This window comes from Strix uralensis, chromosome 2, assembly GCF_047716275.1.
Source record: "Strix uralensis isolate ZFMK-TIS-50842 chromosome 2, bStrUra1, whole genome shotgun sequence".
NCBI lineage: Eukaryota > Metazoa > Chordata > Aves > Strigiformes > Strigidae > Strix > Strix uralensis.
In genome coordinates this window covers 134,235,585-134,258,996 of record NC_133973.1, presented here as the reverse complement: position 1 = coordinate 134,258,996, position 23,412 = coordinate 134,235,585, and the positions used below count along the sequence as shown (strand labels likewise).

General features: G+C 43.8%; 1 protein-coding gene across 1 annotated transcript in view; it reads right to left on the bottom strand.

Annotated features, from left to right (window-relative positions):
* TENM4 (teneurin transmembrane protein 4) overlaps window positions 1-23,412 on the bottom strand; it is a 508,662-nt gene that overhangs the window by 28,703 nt on the left and 456,547 nt on the right. Inside the window, exons 24-27 of the mRNA XM_074860410.1 lie at window positions 20,846-21,000; window positions 16,286-17,163; window positions 5,233-5,405; window positions 942-1,177 (exon numbers count right to left, since the gene is read on the bottom strand). Coding sequence (XP_074716511.1) covers window positions 942-1,177; window positions 5,233-5,405; window positions 16,286-17,163; window positions 20,846-21,000 — 1,442 coding nt within the window. The remainder of the gene's footprint in view (window positions 1-941; window positions 1,178-5,232; window positions 5,406-16,285; window positions 17,164-20,845; window positions 21,001-23,412) is intronic.

The window sequence follows — 23,412 nt, the reverse complement described above, 5'->3', positions numbered from 1 at the left end:
CGGGGAACAATGGCAATTGTGACGCAATGCCCCGCGAGCCCAGCTCTTCAACAGCTTCAATGGACTAGCAAATTTCAGGAATCTAGAGATTTTTCGGAGGCTGTCCAGTTAATAATCATAGAATCATAGAACAGTTTGGGTTGGAAGGGACCTTCAAACATCATCTAGTTCCAGCCCCCCTGCCACAGGCAGGGACACCTTCCACTAGCCCAGGTTGCCCAAAGCCCCGTCCAACCTGGCCTTGAACCCTTCCAGGGAGGGGGCAGCCACAACCTCTCTGGGCAACCTGTGCCAGGGCCTCACCACCCTCACAGGGAAGAATTTCTTCCTTATATCTAATCTAAATCTCCCCTCTTTCAGTTTAAAACCATTACTTCTCATCCTATCCCTACACACCTGATAAAGAGTCCCTCCCCCCTTTCCTGTAGCCCCTTTAAGTACTGAGAGGCCACTCTAAGGTCTCCCCGGAACCTTCTTGTCTTCAGGCTGAACACCCCCAATTCTCTCAGCCTGTCCTCATATACTTGGAAAGCTTTCAGCGCTCAGGTCTATTACTGCCAGCAGCACAGGTAGAAAATACCTACACTAATTGGTGCAGTATTTTATAGTTATGATCATCCCTTGCTTGCTTAAACAGCCTGACATGATGGTTAAACCTGCGGTGTCTGATGAGAGGTCACGCATTCGCAGTGATGCAGAGGACTTGTAGGCAAATCAGCAATACTACCTGTGATGGCTAAGAGAATGTCAGCACATAAGGGGACATAAGGATATATTCAAGTCATAAAGGTTGTGTCACTGAGGGTGAACAGCTAGTTCCCTGTCCTGCAGCCTCATCCCTATTGCAGACAATACAAATCAGCCCTGTCCCTTTCTGTTGTGAGACCGGGCACTGATGAGATGGGAAGTGGAGTCCAAAACTCCTCATGCTTCTCACTCACTCTCAGCCGACGTCCAAAGACGGTGACCTGCCCTCTCGCTTGCTCCTTCCTCTGTCTCCACTCCACAAGATTGAGGCCGTTGTCGATGGGCAGGGTGACATTCCTCTTCCCCACCGTGGGGTTGACGGTGCCAGCCAGCAGATGTGGCTCGGTTTGCAGGGCCACCTCCATGCCGTTAGCGAGCATCAGTCTGAGAGAGCCATCAGCGCCGATGTAGTAGCTGTTTCGGACTTGGTCTGAAGACAGAAAAGAGATCTTTTCAAACCCAGTGATATAGCTCCAGCTTTTTGTTTGCTCCCTCACCCAGGCTTCATCAGTATTTCTGATGGTTGCACTCTGTCACTCACCTGTCCCACTCACAGGGAGCAAAACATTGGTTTCATCAGTGAAAGTAAAGACGGACAATCTCTTTTTCATTCTGATGAGGTTCTGCACCTCAAATTATTGCAGAAAAGTCTTACACAGGTTAAAAAAGGCACCAGCAGAAAAGCTGTGTAATAGCCTAGTAAAGGACATGGGTTCAAACCTCTTCCTCTAGGCTAAAACACTGGGTGGTGAGATATTAGTTTTAAATCACAGTCTGGCTGAAACCTTGCCATGCTTTTATATCCTAAAGATCCCAATTTCACTACAATATATGAAAAAGTGGGGCCACCTACTTTCCCAGCTTATTCACCGTCTCTCACAAGTGACAGGAAATTGCACAGCAAGTTAATGCTAACCAGTTCCCCAAACAACAGCCAAACCCCTTCACTTGGGAAGCTTTCAGGAGGCAACCGAAGTCCTCATGTCTGGAGAGAAAGAAGAGGCACTAAGCTCCCACACATCTCTGTACATCTGGCCTCTACTAGCTCCTGAAAGATCAGCAGATTTTGAGGTCAGGATTTGGGAGTTCAGGAGTAGAAGAGAAGAACAATATCCCTTCCACATCCTTCAGGAACTAGGCAGGCTGAAACCCTGTCCTTTGAGTCTCCAGCTGTCATTGCTCTCTGCAGAGAGGAGCTCATGAAGAGTAAGAAATTATGAGACTTGCTCAGTGCAGAATGGCTTTAAAAGCACATTATACAAAGACTGCCTTAACTGAAGCTCCTCAAAAGCTGGAAAATATTACAATTTCTGTCTCCCAGGCTGCCATAAATACCTAATTGTGAATAAAAACACCCATTAAAAATGCATGTCAATTGTTTTTCCATTCTGAGGCAAGTTGGGTTTTGTTCACTAGTTGCTCTGCCATAGCTCAGCAGGAAACAAGGTCACAGCGTAATTATCTTCTCTCGTCTGGATGAAATAGATCAGCAAAGAGCACAGTTTGGTATAATTAGGAAAGGAAACCTGACACCAGTTGGTCTTTTTTATTGTGAGTCTGATCCTGCTCCTGTAGTAGCCAGCTGGAGTCTTGCCATACTGATCTCAGCAGGACCACAACTCAACTTACTGTACGCAGTAGTGATGGTGTGAAACTGCTGTGGCACTGGATTTTGCCATTATAAATGTACAGCAGTGACCCACGGTGTAGATCCAAGTATTTTAGCTGTACCACTGCGTACTTAAGTTGATGGTCTTTTGACATAGACTCCAGCAGGATCAAACCCACTCCATGCTTGATTCTGCAAATGGAGAGAAGGGGGGCAGTTGGCTGTCACGCTTTTGTTCTTAGATGCTGGGTTTGGTGAGGAAGTGGCAGGAGACGTGCTTTAAATCAAACCAGTGAAATATCTCTGTACAGCTAATATATTCCTTCTTCCTTTATCCTTCACCAGGAAGCAGGGGAAAGCTTGAAGCTCTCCATGAAGTTCACTGGACATTGTGATGTTCCCTTCATGTCACATAGCATCACGGAGGGGTTATGGTGGATTGTCACCAGCACTGTGGTACAATGTGGGTAATGTAAATCCTCCACTTTCAACATTTTCCCAAAAGAATACTCTTCCCTGGCTTTGAAAGTAATTTCTCAAGGGCTGCATGAAATCCAGGGACCTTTGGCTGCTGTATTTTATGCTGCTTTGGCTCTAGGGCACTAGTGCCCTATTTTGGCTTTGAACAAATGCTCACTTTGTCATTAATCCAGAGGACAAAATCCCACAGAGGTGCTGAGGTGCCTGTTAGCTGTAGAGGCTCCTAAATCCATCCTACAAGAATCTGTAACCTCCTGGAAATGTCTTCTCAGATTTCACCTGTTCACAGTGTGATCCAGGTTTCCTGAAAGGTTCACTAAGAATTTGTGAAAGCTGGCCAGAGCTGTGAGTCCAGAAGGAAAATGCATGAGCACCTATCATCATGCAAAGGGGATCTGCAATATGCATTTTCCCTGAAGAACAATGGAGCGGGCAAGACACTCACAGACCTTGAGAACGGCTCCAGCTCCGTATGCTGGAGAAGCACTTGGAATCATAGAATCATAGAATGGTTTGGGTTGGGAGGGACCTTAAAGATCATCTCGTTCCACCCCCCTGCCACGGGCAGGGACACCTTCCACTAGATGAGGTTGCTCAAAATCCCGTCCAACCTGGCCTTGAACCCTTCCAGGGAGGAGGCAGTCACAGCTTCTCTGGGAAACCTGTGCCAGGGCCTCACCACCCTCACAGACGACTCACATTTCAGCTGTGCTCAATACATCCCTGGGCAACTCCCATGGCCCTTGTTTCAGTTTCTACAGCGCTCCAGGAACAAACAGCTATCCCAGTTTGGGAATTCACAGTCCCTAATGCCTGTGGGAAAGCCACCCTCAGCAGGTCTCAGGCCACCTCTGCCGCAACGTTATCCAGATCTTCATTTTAAGATAAGTGCATTTCTTCAGATCCAAACAGTTTTGTAATTTTATATGTCTGAAGATGGTTAAACTGTTTGTAATACTGCATGTCCTAATGGCAAGAGTGCCCCTGTGCTGGAGGGCAGTACAATGAGATAATTGACCGTGGCACCATTATGTAACTGTGCCTTCAGCTCTGGGTGTATAAATCACATCATGGTCAATTATCTCACTAAAGGGCCCCCAACAGCGGGCTCTATTGCTTAATTAGGCTCTTGAGGTGAAGCCAACCTTGTGTCTGTGCAGTTGCCAGACGTCTTAATGTGAGTGGATGGGATGGGGCGGGGTAGGTTGGATCTGCTTTGCAGGCTGAAGTAAAGAGTAAGAAAGTCATTGTGTTCCCCTACATGAATAGTGAGGATGACTTGAAGGGGCTGGCACCCTCTCAGTTGCCCTCTCCAAAGGCAGGAAAAGCAGTGTTCAGGCATAGCAGGCACTTTGCTTTAGGAAAGCTTGCTGTAATTATAGGGAGGGGGAGGGAAATGTGTGTCCCAGAGATGTGGGAACAAATGTGATCTGGAACATGTTGGTCTCACTTGGAGCACTTTGTTCCTCACAAGGGGAAATTATGTTTGACACCCCATTCCCATCGGGCAGAGACTACGAGTGAATGAGAGCTGGGCAGTGAAAAAAGCAGAGTCTGATGGTCCTTTTCCTTCCTCCAAGCCCCAGGGAACAGGAGTGATAGGTCACCCTGACCCTAAGGAGGCTTCAGCTTTCAGAACTTGGAGATCCAGGTTGGCATGGTTTGTGCTCTACAACTTCTGCCCCTATCAGTATGTCAGCACAGTGCTCCCCTGATATTTATTCCTCTTTTCTTTCCCACTTCATCACCTTTTTCTCCACCTCATCAATCCTCTACCTCCCCACCTTACCATCTCCACCAGAACTATGGTCATTTCCAACAGCCACAAACCAGTCCCACAGGTCCTACCCTCGCTGCCCACCTCTCTGTCCTCCTTTGAGCTGCTCCACACCAGCCCCTTAGCTCAAACACAGACCTTTTGCGGACAGGGATGGTCATTTTTCTGGATGCTGCCTTGTGAATGTATGAACAGCCAGTGAACAAAGAATCAGAGAAATCTCCAGCAACCAGCTGGAAGCCTGTTCCAGGAGAGTAACTGTTAAGTTAGAAGCCATTAAGAATGAAGCAAAGGGGTCAGCTGGAAGCATGGCTAGATTTATGCAACCCTTTTTGTTATAACAATAATGGTAATGATGATGGAGGAGTGTACCGCATGGGGACTGCACGGCGAGGGGACTGGATGAGAATGAAGCAGAAAACAGCTGCAGAGCAACCATGGTGCTGGGGAATGTGGTTAAGTAGGTGTGAGTGTGCGTCTGTACCAGCATGCGGGGAGCTCTGGGGCGCAGAGGATGCAGGTGATTTTTGGTGCTGGGATTATCAAGACGATGCCTGTTTCCTGATGGATAATCCATTGTGTGCAGCTTGGCTGGGAGAAGGACAGTGGCCCAACTCACCTTGGAGCAGAGTGTAGAAGGCTCCCGATGCCGACAAATTGGTTGTTATCGTAACATCATCCTTGCTGGAGGTTTCCACCTGGACATGCACGGAGCTGTCGGTATCGCTGCGGAAACTGCTCACTTGGCCAGTAGGGAAGGTCACGTTGGTCAGGCGGCCAAAGCTGTCGTACCTGAAAGGGAGGATGGAGTGAAGTCAAAAGCATCAACAGAGGAGTGGGATACAGGAATCATCCTATAAAGCAGGGACCAAGTCGTTAAGTCTTTACCCAGATTCTTCACAGAGAAAAATGCATTGTCACTCTGTCAGACTGTCTTGACTTTTTTGGCTTCATGAGAAGAAAATCACAGCTTTTAGCTGAAGAAAATCAAGCAAAGAACAGAAAATTACTGAGTAAGTATTAGCCTGCATTTTAACAACATTTTTCCGATACTTATCATCTGCACTATGCTTCTTGTTTACAAGAGTAACTTTATTTCCCATCCACTGTGCTGTGACTTAATGGAAAAGCACTGGCCCGTGCATCCTGTCTAGTAGAACTGGGAGCTTCTGAAGGCCACCAACTATATTCTCTGGTTGTGTCCTAAGCTCTTCAGCACTTTTTTTCTTTTTTCGTTTTTGTTTTTTTTTTTTTTTTTCCTATCTTATTTTAAAAGCTAGTGTTAAGGTAGCAGCAAGGACCTGTTAGATTGGCCACACTGGGTAAAGAACTGTCCTTTGTGAATATGGTGTAGAGCCCTGAGCACAGCTGAGACCCCTATGTCTATCTTTCACTGTTCCTAGGACCATCTGGAAGGACTGATTTAAAAGTATACAAAAACAGTTTGGTTTTCACCCCTAGTGAGTCCTTGGCTTTTCCACTGAGGGAGTCGACATAAGCACCATGGGGGAAGGTTTCTGTGATGTGGACACCTGTGTACCAGGACCCAGATGAAATAAGCTACATACATGCAGGTCCCACAGCAGTTTACAAGCTGGGGGGATATTTTTTCATGAAAAAGAAGCAGACACCTGTGCCTAGACACCTCCTGAGTTGATGGAGCAAACACACCATCCTGCCTTTCATCTGTGGCATTGCAAAACCCTTGGGTCACAGACTGAGCTAAGAGCAGAAGGTTGGCAAGGGACCTTTGCAGTGAGGCTACTGTAGACTGAAATGGAGAGCAGCCAAAAGCTCTACTGGCTTATCTCTGGCGAAGTGTTGGACCTTCTGATAAGACAGACCTTCAGGGAAGGGATATTTAACCAGTCAGGTAGAAACAGTAGAAAAATTCCAGCAAAAGCAATCAGTGACAACATTGGACTTTTTTCAAGTCCTGCCCATATATCATTTAAGAATGATTTATATGATATATAAGAAGATCATGTCAAGAAAACTTATCACTTGGGGATGGAAAGCAAATGGTGGGTGAGCAGAGAGGACTCATTCTCCTGCAATAGCCAGTGGTGAGCCTCTGATGGAGCATGGAATGATAAAGTAATGTAAACGATACATTAAGGATAACAAGCTAAGAAAACATGACCTAAGAGGCAAAGCCAAAAGAAATGAGCTGATTTAGAAGAAAGGAAACAAGGAAGTGGGAAGATGCCACCATGACAACGGTTGTTGTGAAGAGAATTGTAATTAATTGTTCGTCATGTCTACTGAGGAGGTGACAAAAAATTAATCAGCTTGAAGGAAACACAGAAGATTCAGGTCAGAAGCTGGAGAACATTTTCCAGACCCATGGTTGCTCCAAGCAGAGGAACAGATGGAGCGCTGGAAATCCCATTGCCCAATGCTTTTAAGAATAGGTGAGAGAAATGTGTTAGAGAGGGTCTGGATGCAGTTGATCAGACCTTGGAGGGAGCAGATGGTTGAGGAGCTCTTGATCCTCCTCTTCAGGATTACTCAGCTGGGGAGTAAGACAACAGACCCCATCTAATAACAAAAAAACCCCCAAACAAACAAAAAGAAAAGTAAAGAAAAAAAAGAAAAACTACTCTTTAACTGAAACCCATGAGAAACCCAGAAGCAGCCACTGGACTAGCTCTGCACTATACAGAAAAAGAAATTTGTCTCCTCTTCCATTCCCTTTTTTTCAGATTTGTACACAGTGCTGGTACGTCGCTTCTGACAGTATGCGGGCACTGACTTAGTGTGAGGAAGGGCTGGCTGAAAAGGTGATTTTTGCCCAAGTTTAATATTTAGTGTATAGTGGCTAAGCGGGTGAGCTCATTGCAAGTCTCTCCAGCCCTCGGGTTTGAAGACATCGTCACGTGAGCCTTTTCTTGCCCACTGGGCAGAGGGGCAGGTAGGAAGGCAGAAGAAAGCATCTGGCCCTCCACAGTGTCAGCCTATCTGTCATGAGATTATCCACGCATGGAGGACGGAGCAGCCTTGTCCTTTCCCTCCAAAATCTTGGCAATCGATCAGCCACTTGTGAAATGGAAAAGAAGAAAGGAAAAAAAAAAAAAAAGGAAGGGATGAATTCAGGACTGCATTGCAGGAGTTTGGCAGAGACCAGTTAAAGCTTTTCCAAGCAGCTAGCAGAGCACAGCTTGGATCTAAACTGAATCTCGACACAACAGCCAGAACTTAAGTGCTCTCAGTACCAAGCGCTTTGCTCCATGTTTGTGGCTGTCCTGTTTGCACTGAGACGGTATGCGTTTTGACTGTGCTTTCTGCACAATCATCTGCACTTCTTCTAAACCAGTATGTGAGTCTTAAACTGAAAACATTACAGGCTATATCTTTACCTCATCTGCTGAGACACGACACAAGGGACATTATTTAGTCTTTACCTTGAGCAGAGAAAACATTGTTATTGCTAAAGGTGTGTTGTGTAACACCCTAAATTCTTTCTACCTCGACATCAATAGTCCTGTATTATAAACCATAAGGGGAGACTCAGATCCCAAACGCTCCAAAATTTATGGAAGGTGGATATGAATTTAACACCTCTGACTTGGTGGTATTAGCAACTGTGAGATTTATTTACATTGCTCTATTTACATTTTTAAAAATGAGTTGCTCCTAAAATTGAGCCTGATTCACCTAAAAATAATGGCACAAAGCTAGGCGTGCTACACTGAAGTCTAAGGGGTGAGTTTGGTGTAATACAGGTGTGAGTGTGAAGGGAAGGTCTGCAGATTAGGGAAAAAAGGAGAGCAAAAGCCAGGATGGGGGCAGAGAGCTTGTTCATGTGATGGCTGCTATTTCCTTTAAGTGCTGAGTCAATGTCCTGTGAGTCATGTGGTGTATCCTAATTGAATGACACTCAGCACCATGGTGAGAGTCAGCACAAAACATATATTTCATGCAAACCCTACTTATGTGCTCCAAAGAAAGCCTCAAAAACTTGTGGTTACTCAGTTTAACAACCCCAAGTAGCAGCAGACAACCAGTTCATTAAACTCTATTGCAGGACATCCAGCTGTCAGCACCCTCACAAATGGTCATCCAGCTCTCTGCTGAGCAAATATGCAACCTCTGCCTGTGCAAAATGGGTTAGAACAGCGTGAAAAAAAGAGCATTAAAGTATATGATGGCATCTAGACATCTGTGCACACGTTTTTAAGTCAAAATGAGAAGTACAATATGCGTAATTTACACAGTTACATTTTTACGGCTGTAGAAAACTCACACTACAGAGGACAACTTCACCAAGAGCAAGGACTTCCATTTGGGAGTTTGGGTCCTGAGAAGCAAGGCTCGTTTTGGGCCAGAACAGTCTGGAATGGTGTGCTGGAGTTGGTTTAAGATGTCTGCACATGCAAATTAGACTTTTGGCACCTCCTTAGTCACCCCATTAGCTTCTGTCAGAAGTAACCTGGATCATCTGTGTTTTCTGCATTTGCAGGAGCTGCTGCACCTCTGCCCAGGAGTGAGACAGGGACCTTCCCAGCTCTCACTTTGGGGGTGACAGCTCACCTATTTGCAGCTGCAAGGAGGTCATGCCTTACAAAGGAAGAAATGCGAGAAGGTAACACAATTAGATTGTTCCCATTGTTGTTATTATTTTTAATTGGTGGCAGATGAAGTGTAAGACACTCATGTCCAGACAAAAACTCCTTTTAGCACCGCGGTGGCAATGCAAAAGGAGGTGAGGGAAGCCAGTTAGCACGGACACACACAGCGTTTTCCTCTTGGCAAACAGTTCCTTTTCTCTTTTCTGTTTTGCTCAGGACTGGAGCATTTTCCCCTTTTCCCTTGATTTAGATCACACTGCACCTACCCGATATCATCTATCACATACCCACAGTCTCCCAGGTTGCATGAGCTTGAAGGCTTGCACATCCCAGATAATGTGCTTAATGAGTTAAACGAGTCAGTTCCTTCTACCTCTGCTTTCAGCCCTATAAAGGCATTTATAGGGCACGTCAGCTTGGAGAGGAAGGCCAAGTGACTGGCTCTTATGTAGCTGCAGGTGTGCCCTGGTATTTGCAGTAAGATAAATCTCTCCTAGTCACCTCATTTTGCAGCTAAGCTGCCTAGGCCTGTTTCCACAGCCTCGGGATTTAGGGGTGGGCCAGTTTTCATCATAGCCTAAGACTTCTGTGTTCTCCAAATGCTCTGAAAGCACCAGAATTAAGGAAATACTGAAACATGGGAGCGCACACAGCAGCCACGCCGAGCAATGTATTCATCACCTGCTAACACAGCTGCTACCTCCCATACAAACCTGCTGCAAAGACTCAGCACTTACAATTACAGTGACAATTATTAGGCCAGCAAAGGAAGCTGTTGCCATCCATTCCCAATTGGAAATGTATTTAGCTAAGGTTCAATGCACAGAATTAAAATGGTATTTGGTGCTTATGAGGCCTAATTGTTAGCTTGTAAACATTCAGAGCTTTCATTTATCACATTACCATTGTGTAGAGACCTGGGCCTTGGGAATTAAGGAGAGCATCCTAAGTACCGTCTATTCAGAAATCAATTCCTTGCCTGAGTCTCTGGGTTTCCTCATTTCAGCTTTTTCACATTTCATCAGCCTTTTAAAACTACAAGTCAAATAGATCGGAAAAAATTCACTATAATAATATTGCATTTAGTGCCAAAGTGTCCTAATGTACTTTGCAAACTATATTTTGTGTGCGATTATACAGACATGCACCCGCTGCCTCTGTACAAGCTCGCTTCTTCACAATTTTTTAAACAACATTAAACACAACATTAAAAATAAATCTATAACAGGCAAACCAATACTTCTCAAATATGTATGAAGGCAAGTCCTCTCCCTAATGACACAAGGCCAGGTTGCAGCCACTGTCTGCAGAATTTTCTGACTGCCCAAATGAGAAGAGGAAGATCTCTCTCTCTCTCTAGATTTTATACTTATAATTCCCTTGGGTCTCAACTAAACTCTGACATCAGGCATTCATTTCAGGCCAGGCCAATGGCTCAGAACATGACCTCACAACTTACTGAGAGTACTGGAGAAGTACTATTTTATCATGGCACTTACCAGAGTTTCACTGTAACTTCTTCAGAGGAACAATGATGAGAATCTTATTATTGTATCATGAAGAAATTGTGGAGCAAAGAAATCTCACTAAAAGCGGAGGGAGAGCAAAAGCTAAAGCTGTTTCTCATACCCCAGTCTGCTGCAGGAGCAGAAAGAAACCCTCACTTGAACTACTCTAAACCAAGGATGCCAGCAAATCCCATAAAACTCAATGTATGACCTGAGATATCATGTTATTAATGCAGTAAGCTAGCTTTTCTCTGAGTCAAGAGGTGGCTGCTCCTCTAAAGGTAATAAGTGTTATTTATCTCTGGTTTTGACTAAGAGAGAAAAAATTGCAAAGCCTTTATGCCAACTACAAGGCAGATTGTGTCTGGGGTAGATGCTGACCACGATGCCCAGTTCTGGTACCCCAGTTGCTCAGACCGGAGCATTGGCTGGGGCACCAAACACTGCTGGGGCAGGACCTCTGCGGAGTCCTGGGGGTCGCTGGGAAGCCATCCAAGGTCCCCCTGCCTGCTCAGTCCAGCTGGCTCCTACCTTCCGCCCATTACAGTGTGTGAGGTTTGGCAGAGTTTGGTTCTCTGTGAAACAGTATCCTATGCTATGGGTCAAAGCTCCCCTTACTGCCCATCTGAAGATCTGGCTCCACAAGACCCTTTGCCCTCCAGGAAGCTGTGAGCCACTTCTTGGGCAGTCCATGAAAAGGTTTGAATTTCTGAGCTTGGCTGCAGTGATGTGTAAGTATTTCATTCTGTATGGGAGGAGGTGACCTTTGAAACTAATTGGGCACACAAAGGACCTAAGCGAAAGAGCGTCATCTGGGCTAAATAATGCATAGAAGGTTTGACATTGGCTCAGGGGGAAATTGAATTAATGTACAGTGATACCATCTCAATGAGCTAATCAAGATAATTGCTGTATTCTTGATTTAAACAAATACATTAATGAGAATTTCCGGATTCTGAAGCAGATAAACAGCAAGTGCTAAGAAACTTTGTAAAGGCTGGTAGCAATTTTTTCAGGTCAAGTGAAAAAGCAGCAACAACAAAGAAGCAAGTAGTTACACAGCATCCTTTGTCTTTGACTTAAGGAGTTGAACAACAAGAAGCCGTTCCCCTGGCAGAGTTTCCAGATCAACTTCCTTTACTGCTGATTACCACTGCCACAGGTTCAACGGAAAGGCAAGTAAGTCTTTAATCCAGTTACTGGACAAGCTGAGCTGCATTGCATTAATTGACAGTGAATGTCAAGCCCTCTGCAGAGGCAGAGAAAGTCTGCGTAATGCTAAAACCCTCAAAGAAGTCCTAGATAGGCCTTTGGGAACAGGCTAATTACTGCAGGGAGCTAAGTTTCACTCTCAAAGGAAAAGGAAACTGCACACCATTATATACTGAACCTTACTCAGCGCTAAACCCAATAAAGCAGGATTGTTACAGCAGGATTTGGTGTAGGATGTGTGAAAGAAGGAGCTGTAAGTGCTGTGAGCAAGTCTGCCACCGCCTGAAGACAGCACCTGTCTCCTTCCCTTCAGAAATGGAGAGCCAACGTGCCAGCCCAGCCCAAAGCGTGGGAGGACCTGGATTCCCTGGTGTGCTCTGGAGACAGACCCCCAATACTGTGTCAACGTACCCCACCTCCCTCTCTCCAGAGTCACATCAACTCGCCCACGTGTCACAGCTCTTTGCAGCCTTTTGATAAAGACTGAGAAATGCCCTGGTAAGAGCAACAACTGAAGAAGAACCAGAGATGCTGGACATGCACACATGTAGTGTTGCCACCCTTGCAACACCAGTGCTTTTTTATGTTGGGTGTCTGGTTTATGGGCCTCTGCAGACAGTCAGGTAAAGGTAAATCTTCATGGGGCCACTGCTGCAGTGTAAACTTGCCAGCTGAATTTATGTTTAGTCTTAACTTTTTAAACAGTGGTGTCCAGCCTGGCCTAGCCCATAAACAACTATTATGTGCTGTGAGAAACATCAAGCTTTTCCTCAGAGTCAGATTTGATGTCTTTACTTCCTTGGCCACGAGCAAAACAGAAATAAGAGCTTTACCTTTCCCCTCAACCAGGACTGAAAACTACTCAGAGCACCTTCCAGCTGCTCATGATCACAAGGTTTATCTAAATCACTTAAACTTCCACAATGTAAATTTCCTGATGTTCTGATACAGAAACCAATAACCTGAAGGTATTGAATGCTGATTTGGTTTAAACCATCTTCTTTGGCTTCCTGGATATCAAAGAACTTAGATTTCATCCTGCCATGCCTGCACTCATCCCTGCAGTTTGTGTTTGACTCATGCAAATCTGTCTGGTGAGAATCTATCTTAAGAAAGGCAGCCAGAGTCATGATCTAAGATACCAAGAAATGGAGAATATACTGCTTCTCATGGTTGGTCACTCTACCGGTTAGGTAATCTCAGCCTTAAAAAAATCATGCCTTCCTCTCAACCTGAATGTGTCTAGCTTTGCTTTCCAGCCCCTTACCCTTCTCAAGCCATTCTCTGCTAAATTAAGAGTTCCTCTGTAGGTGATACTTTTGTGCTGACATGCTGTGATCTGGACACTTCCCAGTCTTCTTCATGTTAAGATAAATAGATCAAGTCTTCTTAGTTATCCGGCATAAAGCACCTTCTCCCCACAAATAAATTTTTCTAGTGTTTCTGCACAGCCTTCAATTTTCACTGTCCTTCATAAACTGCAAACATCAGAACTGACAGGATTAGTCTCATCAATGCTGTACCGGGATAAAACCAACTTCCTACTACCCACTACAAGTAGAGTGGGATGAGTAAGTATATTTATTTTGTTTGTCCATCCAGGCGACAAGTTAGACAGATTTGCCATAGAATTATGCTGAGGATCACACTTGATGCTTTGCTCACTACAGCCTCTGAGAGTCAATGCTCAGGCAAGTTCTTTAGACATTTACATGTGTACCCTGGCGTTAGACTGTGTAAGAATGTATCTCATTTAAACAAAACCTACTTTATCAAGCAATCTAAGCATCATCTCACCTTTATTTTTGAACCTCACTTTATCAATTCTGATTTTATATTTTCTCCCAGATTATGCATGCCAAACCTAGGTAGAATCAACCTCTGCCAATTAACCTGAAACAACCCCATTGGATGATTCCCTATTGCTGATTTTCCTTTGAGAGCTATCACAGAGCAAGTTCTTGAGCTCTTTGATATGTACTTTTCACAGCTTGGAAGAAGAGCAGATGATCTGCTTCCCAAGGCCCTAGTGGACAGGTTAGGGTAGGATAGGATAGGATAGGATAGGATAGGATAGGATAGGATAGGATAGGATAGGATAGGATAGGATAGGATAGGATAGGATAGGATAGGATAGGATAGGGATGAAGTGTGACAGTCTCCAAGCAAGGAAGATTTAGACTGAGCATATAAAAAAGCTTTCTAGCAATAAGAAGATAGGTAAATACATTGTTATCACTAGCAATATTTATGAATAACTTAGATGACTTTGATAGGATCCATTTGACCAAATTGTAGACATCTGCAGTGTAAATGTCTGTATCTGAGCTAATCATTCTGGACTATTTTTACAGAGAGAAACTTTCAGAATACAGCTCGTCTCATCTCATTCTAAAGCAGATACCTGACATAACTCATAAGAAACTCACCTTGAAAGTGCCTGTTTCTCTCCATTGCCTATAAAGGGAGGCTGAGGTAACTAATTCAGATATAGACTTTTACCCTGTAGTTCTATAAAGTTGCATCAGAATCTGTCAGGAACAGTTAAATAGAGATAGCTGATCACAGGTTTGGATGAGATATCTCTGAAGACACATTCCCAATTCTATTTTCAGTGATGCTGTGCTATCATATAGTGCTGACTTGCTCTAGTCAAGGTTTCCATAGTCTAACCACTGGAGAATACTGTCTTCCATTTAGCTCTAAAAAGCTTTCTTATGACTCTTCTGAAGTGCATAAAAGGACCAGAATTATGACTTTCACAAATGCTCTATTTTGTTGGATAGCAAGAAATAATGGATCACTGTTATAAATATACCCACAGAGTAAGTTGGATTTTAGTTTCTGTCTCATTTTATCTTCTTTATATTTTCAGTCACACTTTTAAATAAAAGATTATGTTTGAGGTATAAATCTGACCATTATTAGCTGTAATGTTTAGTTTGCTTCACTGTCCATGGCTACATCTGTTTTCAAGCACAGGAACTATTGGGTTCTTTGCAAAAAAGAAAATATCTCCTTGATTTAGCACAATGGTCCTGACAATATAGCGGGCTTCCACTCCTATAGAGAAAAGCACCCTATCTTTCCTCCCTAAAGCCTCCCTCAAGCAAATTCAATGTAAGAGATGGAAGGGCATTAACTTTGATTCACTGTAGAATATTGCTACAGTAATTGCAAGCAGAACATTGATGGAATGCAAATAACCTTTCAAAAGATTCATCACAGAGTTTCCATCAGTTCTTTTCAAGGCAGGAGCTGTAATAGCGAGTATTAAGCAAAGAAATTTGAAACTGGGCCTGGAACATTTTAAAGAAAGAACCAAAGCAACTGCATGTCTAACACATGAATATGTGGGTTTAGCCAGCTTTCCTTTCCTGAGTCTCTTTTTTTTTTTTTTTTACAGTTTTTTTCTTTGTAATCTTGGGAACTGTCTATTCTAGCCAAATTGGACTCTTACAATGGCTCTATTATTATGGTAGCTGAACAATTCCACGTAACCATTCAAACATATGGGAAATTATGCACTAAAAGGAGCATTTCAAAGAGGCTAGACTTGAAAAATAAAAATAAAACTAAGGAAGAGGGAGGGGAAAAGGTTCTCAACAGAGGGATGAATTTGTAGGCCATCCTTCTAGATGTCCTTCATTCAGTTATCTACCTTTTTCCTTTTTGATATCAGAAGTGTGTTGTCCTCATGGTATTTATAAGCAGGGAATTGCTAACAGTAATACAAAAAAGAAGTACAAATCTTCAAGTCACTGCCATCTCTGGGGTTTTCAATGCATCCTGTCTTCTCCTTGCTCAAAATTTTTTGGGGCTTGCCTTGAACAGTCCTTAGACTATTTTTACTGCTTAGTGAGGCCAATTACAACAATAGAACCCAAGCAGTCTATTAATTACAGAATTGTTTTCTAAGCAAGCTGTCATTAGTCATTGTCAGTTGTCATTCTACATCAGCCATTTCAAACAAGCTCAAAAAAGACACTGCAGCATAGGAAGTAGGTGAAAAGCTGTGAAAAAGAGGATCTGATGGAACTTTCACACTTTCAAGGCTTTCAAAGCCAAGAAAAATTCTCTGACATGCAACCTAAATCCCCAGTCCCCACTACAGTTAAGGAGAACCAGGTGTCCAAATTACTTAGCTGATTTAGAAAAACTCAGCAGAAACTCAGTCTGACTCTTGACTTGGTAGAGGGAGCTTATTCAAACTCTAATGCACTTAATTCCAGTATTCGGTGTTTCTGTCAGATATAATATTCTCTGTTCTGGCCATTTTATTTGGACAATAGTTCTGTCCAGGGAATTAAATTCTGTCAACCTTGCATGGTTCAGAGAACACAGAATGAAGTCAGCAGCACAATATTCATAATATACTTACTCATAAAATGTTGTCCAACCATTTTCATTGCTTTTAGTGGCAAGGAGACCGGAGTTGCCGTGGTACGTCATCATGGCCACTTCATGCCCTTGTGTTGTTACACTCTTGAGTGCACTGTTCGTACCAATTGTCACCCAGTAGACTTGGCCATCAGGCACCACCAGCCAGAGGGGCATCCCCGTGGAATCTCTTCGGATATTGACTAAGTTGCCATTATTGTCAGTGATCAGGGTTATATCTCCATCTCCGGAATAAGTAAAATTGTAAAGATAATCACCAGTGGTAAGGCTCTGAGTATAAAGGTGCTTACCACTGGTGTCAAACAAGTAGAGTTCCTGGTCTATGGGTGAGGATAATTCATATAGATTTTGAGTGTTGAGGAATGGTTTGTTTTTCCGAATAAAGCGGATTCGGATATTTCCAAGATCAGCAACATACAGCTCCCCATCTGCACACACCGCAAGGGAGGACGGTGCGTTGAGTTTGGCATCCTTGGCATAGCCATCATCCCCTGAGAAGCAGTCACAGTTAGCATCGTTCTTGCAGTCACAGCTGCTTGGTGCACCGGCAACGAGAGAAATCTCTCCATTGGTGGTGACCTGCCTGATGCGGTTGATCTTCTTCTCATCAGTCTCAGCAATATACAGGACCCCGTTATGTGAGACGGCCAGGGCGGTAGCAGACTCCAGCGTGGCATGGATTGCCACCTTGCTAAGGAGAAAGTGATCCATGCCTGGCACCTGGCAATGCATGGGCCTCCCTGCCACGATGCGCACTTGGTGGTTCTCAGATATCTGTAACACAACGTTATTGTCGAGGACGTAGAGCGAATTATCCATCGGATTGACTGCCAGATCTGTGGGCCATTCTAGACGAACCTTAATGGTAAAACAACACAAGGAAATTATTATAGCAAAACCTTTTTTTCATTGCATGATTGGTATAAATCAATCACAGTGAGGATGTTTCAACATGGATTAAAGGGAGAAAGGGTAAAAGAAACACAAGTAAATATTACTGCTTGGTATGGTGGCCATAGAGGACACAACCCTGGTGTGAGTGAGGGGGCTTAGCTGCTGGTCACATGAAGTAGACACATGTGTAGACCCACGCTCTGCACAGCAGCAGTGGTGGGAGCAGGGTGATGGGCAGAGGCAGACCCTCTTCAGCTCTTGCTCTAGACCATGGCTTCTCTCTGCTTCTCTACTTTGGTGTGAGGTGTCAGGGGCTGTGGGAAGGGGCATCAGTGCCCAGGGAATGCAGGAGTAAACAGGAAGATCCAGAGATTCTGCTTGCCAAACAATCCTATACTTTTTGAATTGATGGAGCCCGGACCTGATAGCAGAGACCTGGGACTGGGAATTTTATTGTGTGAAGTGCTATGAAACCAGTCAAACAATGATCCTTTTAGTAAAGGATTTTCCAGACAAGTGGCTGAGCTCCTCTGGGTAAATGACAAGGAGGGATAGACACAAAACTGGCAGCTGTGTCAGCATGTGTGTATGTCTAAGCTATATCCACCAATTTTCTGCCTGATGCTGCAAAAATGCAAAATAGCAATTCACAAGAAATTCAGGCAATTTCAATCCGTGGAATAAAATACTTGGGTCTTTAGAGTGGTTTTCACTTTTTTTTAGCATAACGGAAGAATGGGTTCAAGGAATAGTGACACATCACAGTTCTAGACTCATAATCCATATACACAAATAAACTGAAAAAGTGACTGGTAACACCACAAGTGAGCGAGCACTAGAAGGTCTATATTTCTAGCTCTACTTCTGCAAGTCCTTTCAAGTGAGCTTACTCTTTTAGCTGCCAAATCTAAGAAACTTGCCAAATATTTTTTTTTTTTATTAAGAGTTGTCAGGTGTGCATTTTTTAAAATTATTTTATTTCACTTCAGGTTTATATAGGAAAAAAAAAGTCAACATTGTGCTGATGGGAACCAATTAATGCTTAAATGTTTTCCAAATGGTGCATCTTCCCCATAGCAGTGGTGTAAAGGGTGATTGGAAACGAACAACTGTGAAAAATGCTCTTGGGCACCTCCAGCCAGGTTTTTAAATAGATTTTCAACTAGTTAGAAAGAATAGCTGTTCTGGTTGTATGATCCCTTTCAGTCAGCCAAGCAACTCTAAGTCAGAGCAGATGGACTTGATATCTAGCGGTTAACTGAGAAGCTGGTCACTTTGTGCCATCCTCCCTGCACCCGTGTGTTTTTTCTCTGTACCCAACAGCATGATGTGCTGCCATGCAGAGCTCTGGGATCTGGGCACACTCAAGGCTGTGCAGTTCCAGGATCTCCCCATTTCTTTGTTTCAAACCTTGCTCTCCCATCATCCATCTCAGTTGCTGCTTCTTCTCATTCATTTGAGGTGACCAAGTTTGGGGTGGTATTTTGCACCTGTAAGGTGGCAACCTTATTGGAAGGAAGAGGAGTACATGCCAGCTGGCTCAAGTCCAGCAAACAGTCTCTCCCTGTGATTTTATTTAAAACCAAGAACAAGAAGAGACCAGGTAAGAACTAGAAGCACACAGGGGATTCCTATTTCTAAAGCCTGTAGTTGAACGTCTCTGCCACAGCCCTGCTTTACTTTTGGTGCTTCTATTCATGTTTAAATCCTTTTTCACATTTTTTTTTTCTTTTAAAGAGAATCAGATGCAACATATTTAGTTCATTGTGCCTTCTAATGACTGGGCTTGTGAAGCTCATTTTCATGGCTAAGCAGTGTGCTGAGCTCTGTCTACTCTGGTTCTCTCTCTTTTTGCAAAATCTCCTTCCTTTTCTCAGCTCCTGGCCTATTTTAACCCTTCCTGTAGTAAAACATTATAGCCTGTGGTTTCCTCTTTAATAATGCATGCCTCCATCCCTTCCAGTGGTCTTTAAGCTCTGCAGCCTTGAGTTAGCATCAAGAGCGGAGTTTATTCTGAACTGACAAGGGAATTTTCAATTTCTTAAAAAGCATTCCTTGTCAACATTGGCAGCTAAATATTTCATGTCCTCATGTCCCAGGGAGCCTCAGGGACCTGACAGAAAAGACCCTTCTAGCCACTGTAAATGATGAAAAGCTACTTCCCAAGCTGGGTTTTCTTTGCTTGGTTTGGTTTTTTTTTTGTTGTGTTTTTTTTTGTTTTTGTTTTTGTTTTTGTTTTGTATTTTTAAATTAAAGCTGTCTTTGGTGTTTCTGTCCAAACCAGTACTGGTTAATCTGTCCATCACAGTACAGGTTAATCTAAAAATGGCTCCTGTCATTTTATGAAGGGAAAGAGTCTTCAACGGATACATTTTAGCTCATTTCAGAAGTGTTTAAATATGACATCGGTATACATACAAGCCACATAACCTGTGAGAAAATGATTTTTAAAGCCTGAATCCACAATGGTCTTGTGGTAACCGCCTCTGAAATTCAGATAAAGAAAAAACAGCCTGTAAGATGAGAAACATACTACAAGATGGCCTTTAACCAGCAAAATTTGCTTCTACAGAAGGCATGAGAGCTTTTAAACTCATAATTTCAGCTTGTTCGTAAATTGAAGACAGTGGGAACCAGTTGCAAAGAAGCAAGAATAATCTTTTCAAATTAGAGTGAAAAACAAGAAGAACAGATTCCATATGGGAGCACGAAAATTATCTAGGTAGTTACAAAAAGGAAACCCCATTGACATCTATTGTGGCTGAATAACAGTACTTAGCCCTCCAGCTATGATCTATATTTTCATAGGAGAGGGCAACATTCCTGTAGCCAGGCAAACAACAAGTGGCACAAAGGTTTCAAAGGACACTATCTCTAAACTGGCACAATTTGACAGGTTGGCCAGTGCCCCACAAAATTGAGTGCTGAGCTGTAACAGATTTCTCTTCTGCACCATCCAGAAGTAAGGCAATCATCAAACTGAGATTTCTTTTTCTCCCCCACTTTTTTTTTTGTCTCTCCACCTTTAGGCAGCAGGACTTAAAAGCCCAGCATGATGGTAGCTGCAACCAATTTGCAATCTGATGCAATTCAAGATTCTTGTTTTCCTGCTGTTGCTAATTTTGGCACCACAGCCTCCAATCAGTATTTCCTAGATGTTAATTTGATTCAGGTCTAAAACTGCGCTGGGCCAAATTAGGATGGGGGAAGCAAAGAGAAAAACCCATGGTTAGCTAAGTTCTTATAACAGAACATGGCATATAGCCCTACTAAAATGAGTAAGGCTGACTGGTCTTTTTAGTTTAAAGCAACTAGTTTCTTGAGAAATGAGCCAAATGAAACCTGGCTTCCTAGGCATCTGTGTCTCCCAGCTGATTGAGAGTTCTGAAAGAAGTCTCTTCTGTGGCTGGGACATCTTTAAAATCTCTCTCCCCATAGATCTCCGAGTTAGGTCCATTACATCTTTCCTTCAGTTTTTACAGGCTCTTTCTTTTTGACCCAGTCATCTTCATACCACAAAATACAGACATGTAATTTTCCTTAAGCCCTTACCTCTTCGTCAAACCCGGGATGGCACACAGACATGCAGATAGGCTGAAGGCATAGGCTTCTATTCTGTAAAAGCCCAACCAAAACATTGTCTTACCTGAGAAATGTCCATGACAGAATCACAGCTGAGTGGGCGAGCAGATGTCAAGTCGTTGGAACCCAACACTGTTGAGATGATTCCATTCTGATCAATCCGCCTGATCATAGTGCCATCTACAAAGTAAATCAGCCCAAACTTGTCCACGGTGATGCCTGAGGAGGAAAAAAGCAAGACAGTCAGAAAATAATGACAAACTGACAATGATGAGATTAATAGAAGACAGTGTCTGGTTTGACACTCATGAAAGAGTAAGACTGCTGGTTTGGTTGGGAGCAATATATTTTATGGCATTCAATATGAGAGTTGGATATATGGGAGTCCTGGTTATCAGGAGCTTTGACCTGGCACCATTCCACAGAAAGCACTTCTAACTGGCATATTTTATTGGGTTTGTGTGGCAAGGTTTTGGTAGCAGGGAGGCTACAGGGGTGGCTTCTGTGAGAAGCTGCTAGAGGCTTCCCCCGTGTCTGACAGAGCCAATGCCAGCCGGCTCCAAGATGGACCCACTGCTTGCCAAGACCAAGACCATCAGTGACGGTGGTAGCGCCTCTGGGATAACGTATTTAAGAAGGCGGAAAAAAACCACTCAGCAGCGGCCAGAAATGAGGAGTGAGAATGTGAGAGAAACAACTCTGCAGCCACCAAGGTCAGTGAAGAAGGAGGGGCAGGAGGTGCTCCAGGAGCCAGAGCAGAGGTTCCCCTGCAGCCCGTGGTGCAGCCCATGGTGAGGCAGCTGTGTCCTGCACCCATGGAGGTCCATGGGGGAGCAGAGACCCACCTGCAGCCTGGGGAGGACCCCACGCTGGAGCAGGTGGGTACCCGAAGGAGTCTGTGACCCTGTGGGAAGCCCATGCTGGAGCAGGTTTGCTGGCAGGACTTGTGACCCCGTGCGGGACTCACACTGGAGCAGCCTGTTCCTGAAGGACTGCACCCCGTGGGAGGGACCCACGCTGGAGCAGTTCATGAAGAGCTGCCTCCCGTGGGAAGGACTCACATTGGAGAAGTTCATGAAGGACTGCCTCCCATGGGAGGGACCCCACGCTGGAGCAGGGGAAGAGTGTGAGGAATCCTCCCCCTGAGGAGGAAGGAGCGACAGAGACGATGTGTAATGAACTGACCACAACCCCCATTCCCACCCCCCTGCGCTGCTGGCAGGGAGAAGGTAGAGAAAATTGGGAGTAGAGTTAAGCCCAAGAAGACGGGGTGGGGGAAAGGTGGTTTTTAAGATTTGTTTTTATTTCTCATTATCGTACTCTGATTTGATTGATAATAAATTAAATTATTTTTTTCCCCAAGTCCAGCTTGTTTTGGCTGTGATGGTAATTGCTGTGTGATCTCTCCCTGTCCTTATCTCGACCCATGAGCTTTTCATTATATATTCTCTCCCCTGCCCAGCTGAGGAGGGGAGTGATAGGCTGGCTTTGGTGGGCACCTGGCATCCAGCCAGGGTCAACCCACCACACACATGATGCAATTTAGAAACTTCCGTTTGCTTCTGGAAAAGGGCATGACATTCGGTGGACTGCTGAAAGGGAAAGGTTTTCTAATATCACGTCTTGCATGTTCAGAAACATGGTGTTATTGCTCATGGTATGAATATGAAGCCATGCACATGAAAATGTTACACTGATGAATCTTTCAGAAATGGTGGTGAAAAAGGCTGCAAAAGATCCACCAGATCAATCAAATTCCTGGTGGATAAATGTGGAAGGGCTTTTCCTAGGATTAATCCTACTAATCTAGAGTATTTCATCTGTTTCTGAACTCTGCTAGCTGATTTATTTCATCATGCAAACCTCCTTTGTAGACATACTCCTGTCAGTGAATTTGAGGTCTGCCGACAACAGTTACAGACTGCTGATTCTCGTTTCCTCACCTGCAGATGTGTGCCGTTTTACTTCCCCCTAAGCATCATTTCTCAAGTATTTGTTATGTTAGCACAACCTCCTTTAATCCTCTTTATCCCAAGTTAGCTATACTCTGCATCTTCCATCAGAGGATTTCATGGTACTTTACACTTACTAATTAGACCTCATAGCAGACTGTGAGTGTGATCATCCTAATTTTACATATCGGGAAAATAACAGATAAAGCAATTTTCACAAGGTCACAGAGAAAGTCCATGACTAAGGCAGGAATAAGAAGTTAAGGGCCCCATTCACCTCTCTTTTATGCTAGTATAAATTAAAAATAACTCCACAGATACTAATAGAGTCATCCATCTCATCTACCCTACGGTGGCAGAATGCCGCTCAGCATAATATTTGAGTGTCTTAAAGACACTAAAAGAATGTAAAGAAACAGTAAAAGAATGTAGAAGCCTGTAACACCTTTTTTTTATGCAAGCGAAAATTCTGCTTGGAATATATGAATATTAGGATCTTCCTGTTCGGTTTCTTTTGCTAGCAGGGTAGCAATCACTTGGCAAAAAGCAGAAATCTGCATTGTGCATCCAAGCAAGTATCTGGAGCTTTTCCAATCAGTTGAGAGAAATACCTACTTCTAGAGTGTGATCATATCACCCTAAAGCAGCTATCTGTAAGAGATTATATGAATCCTTCTAG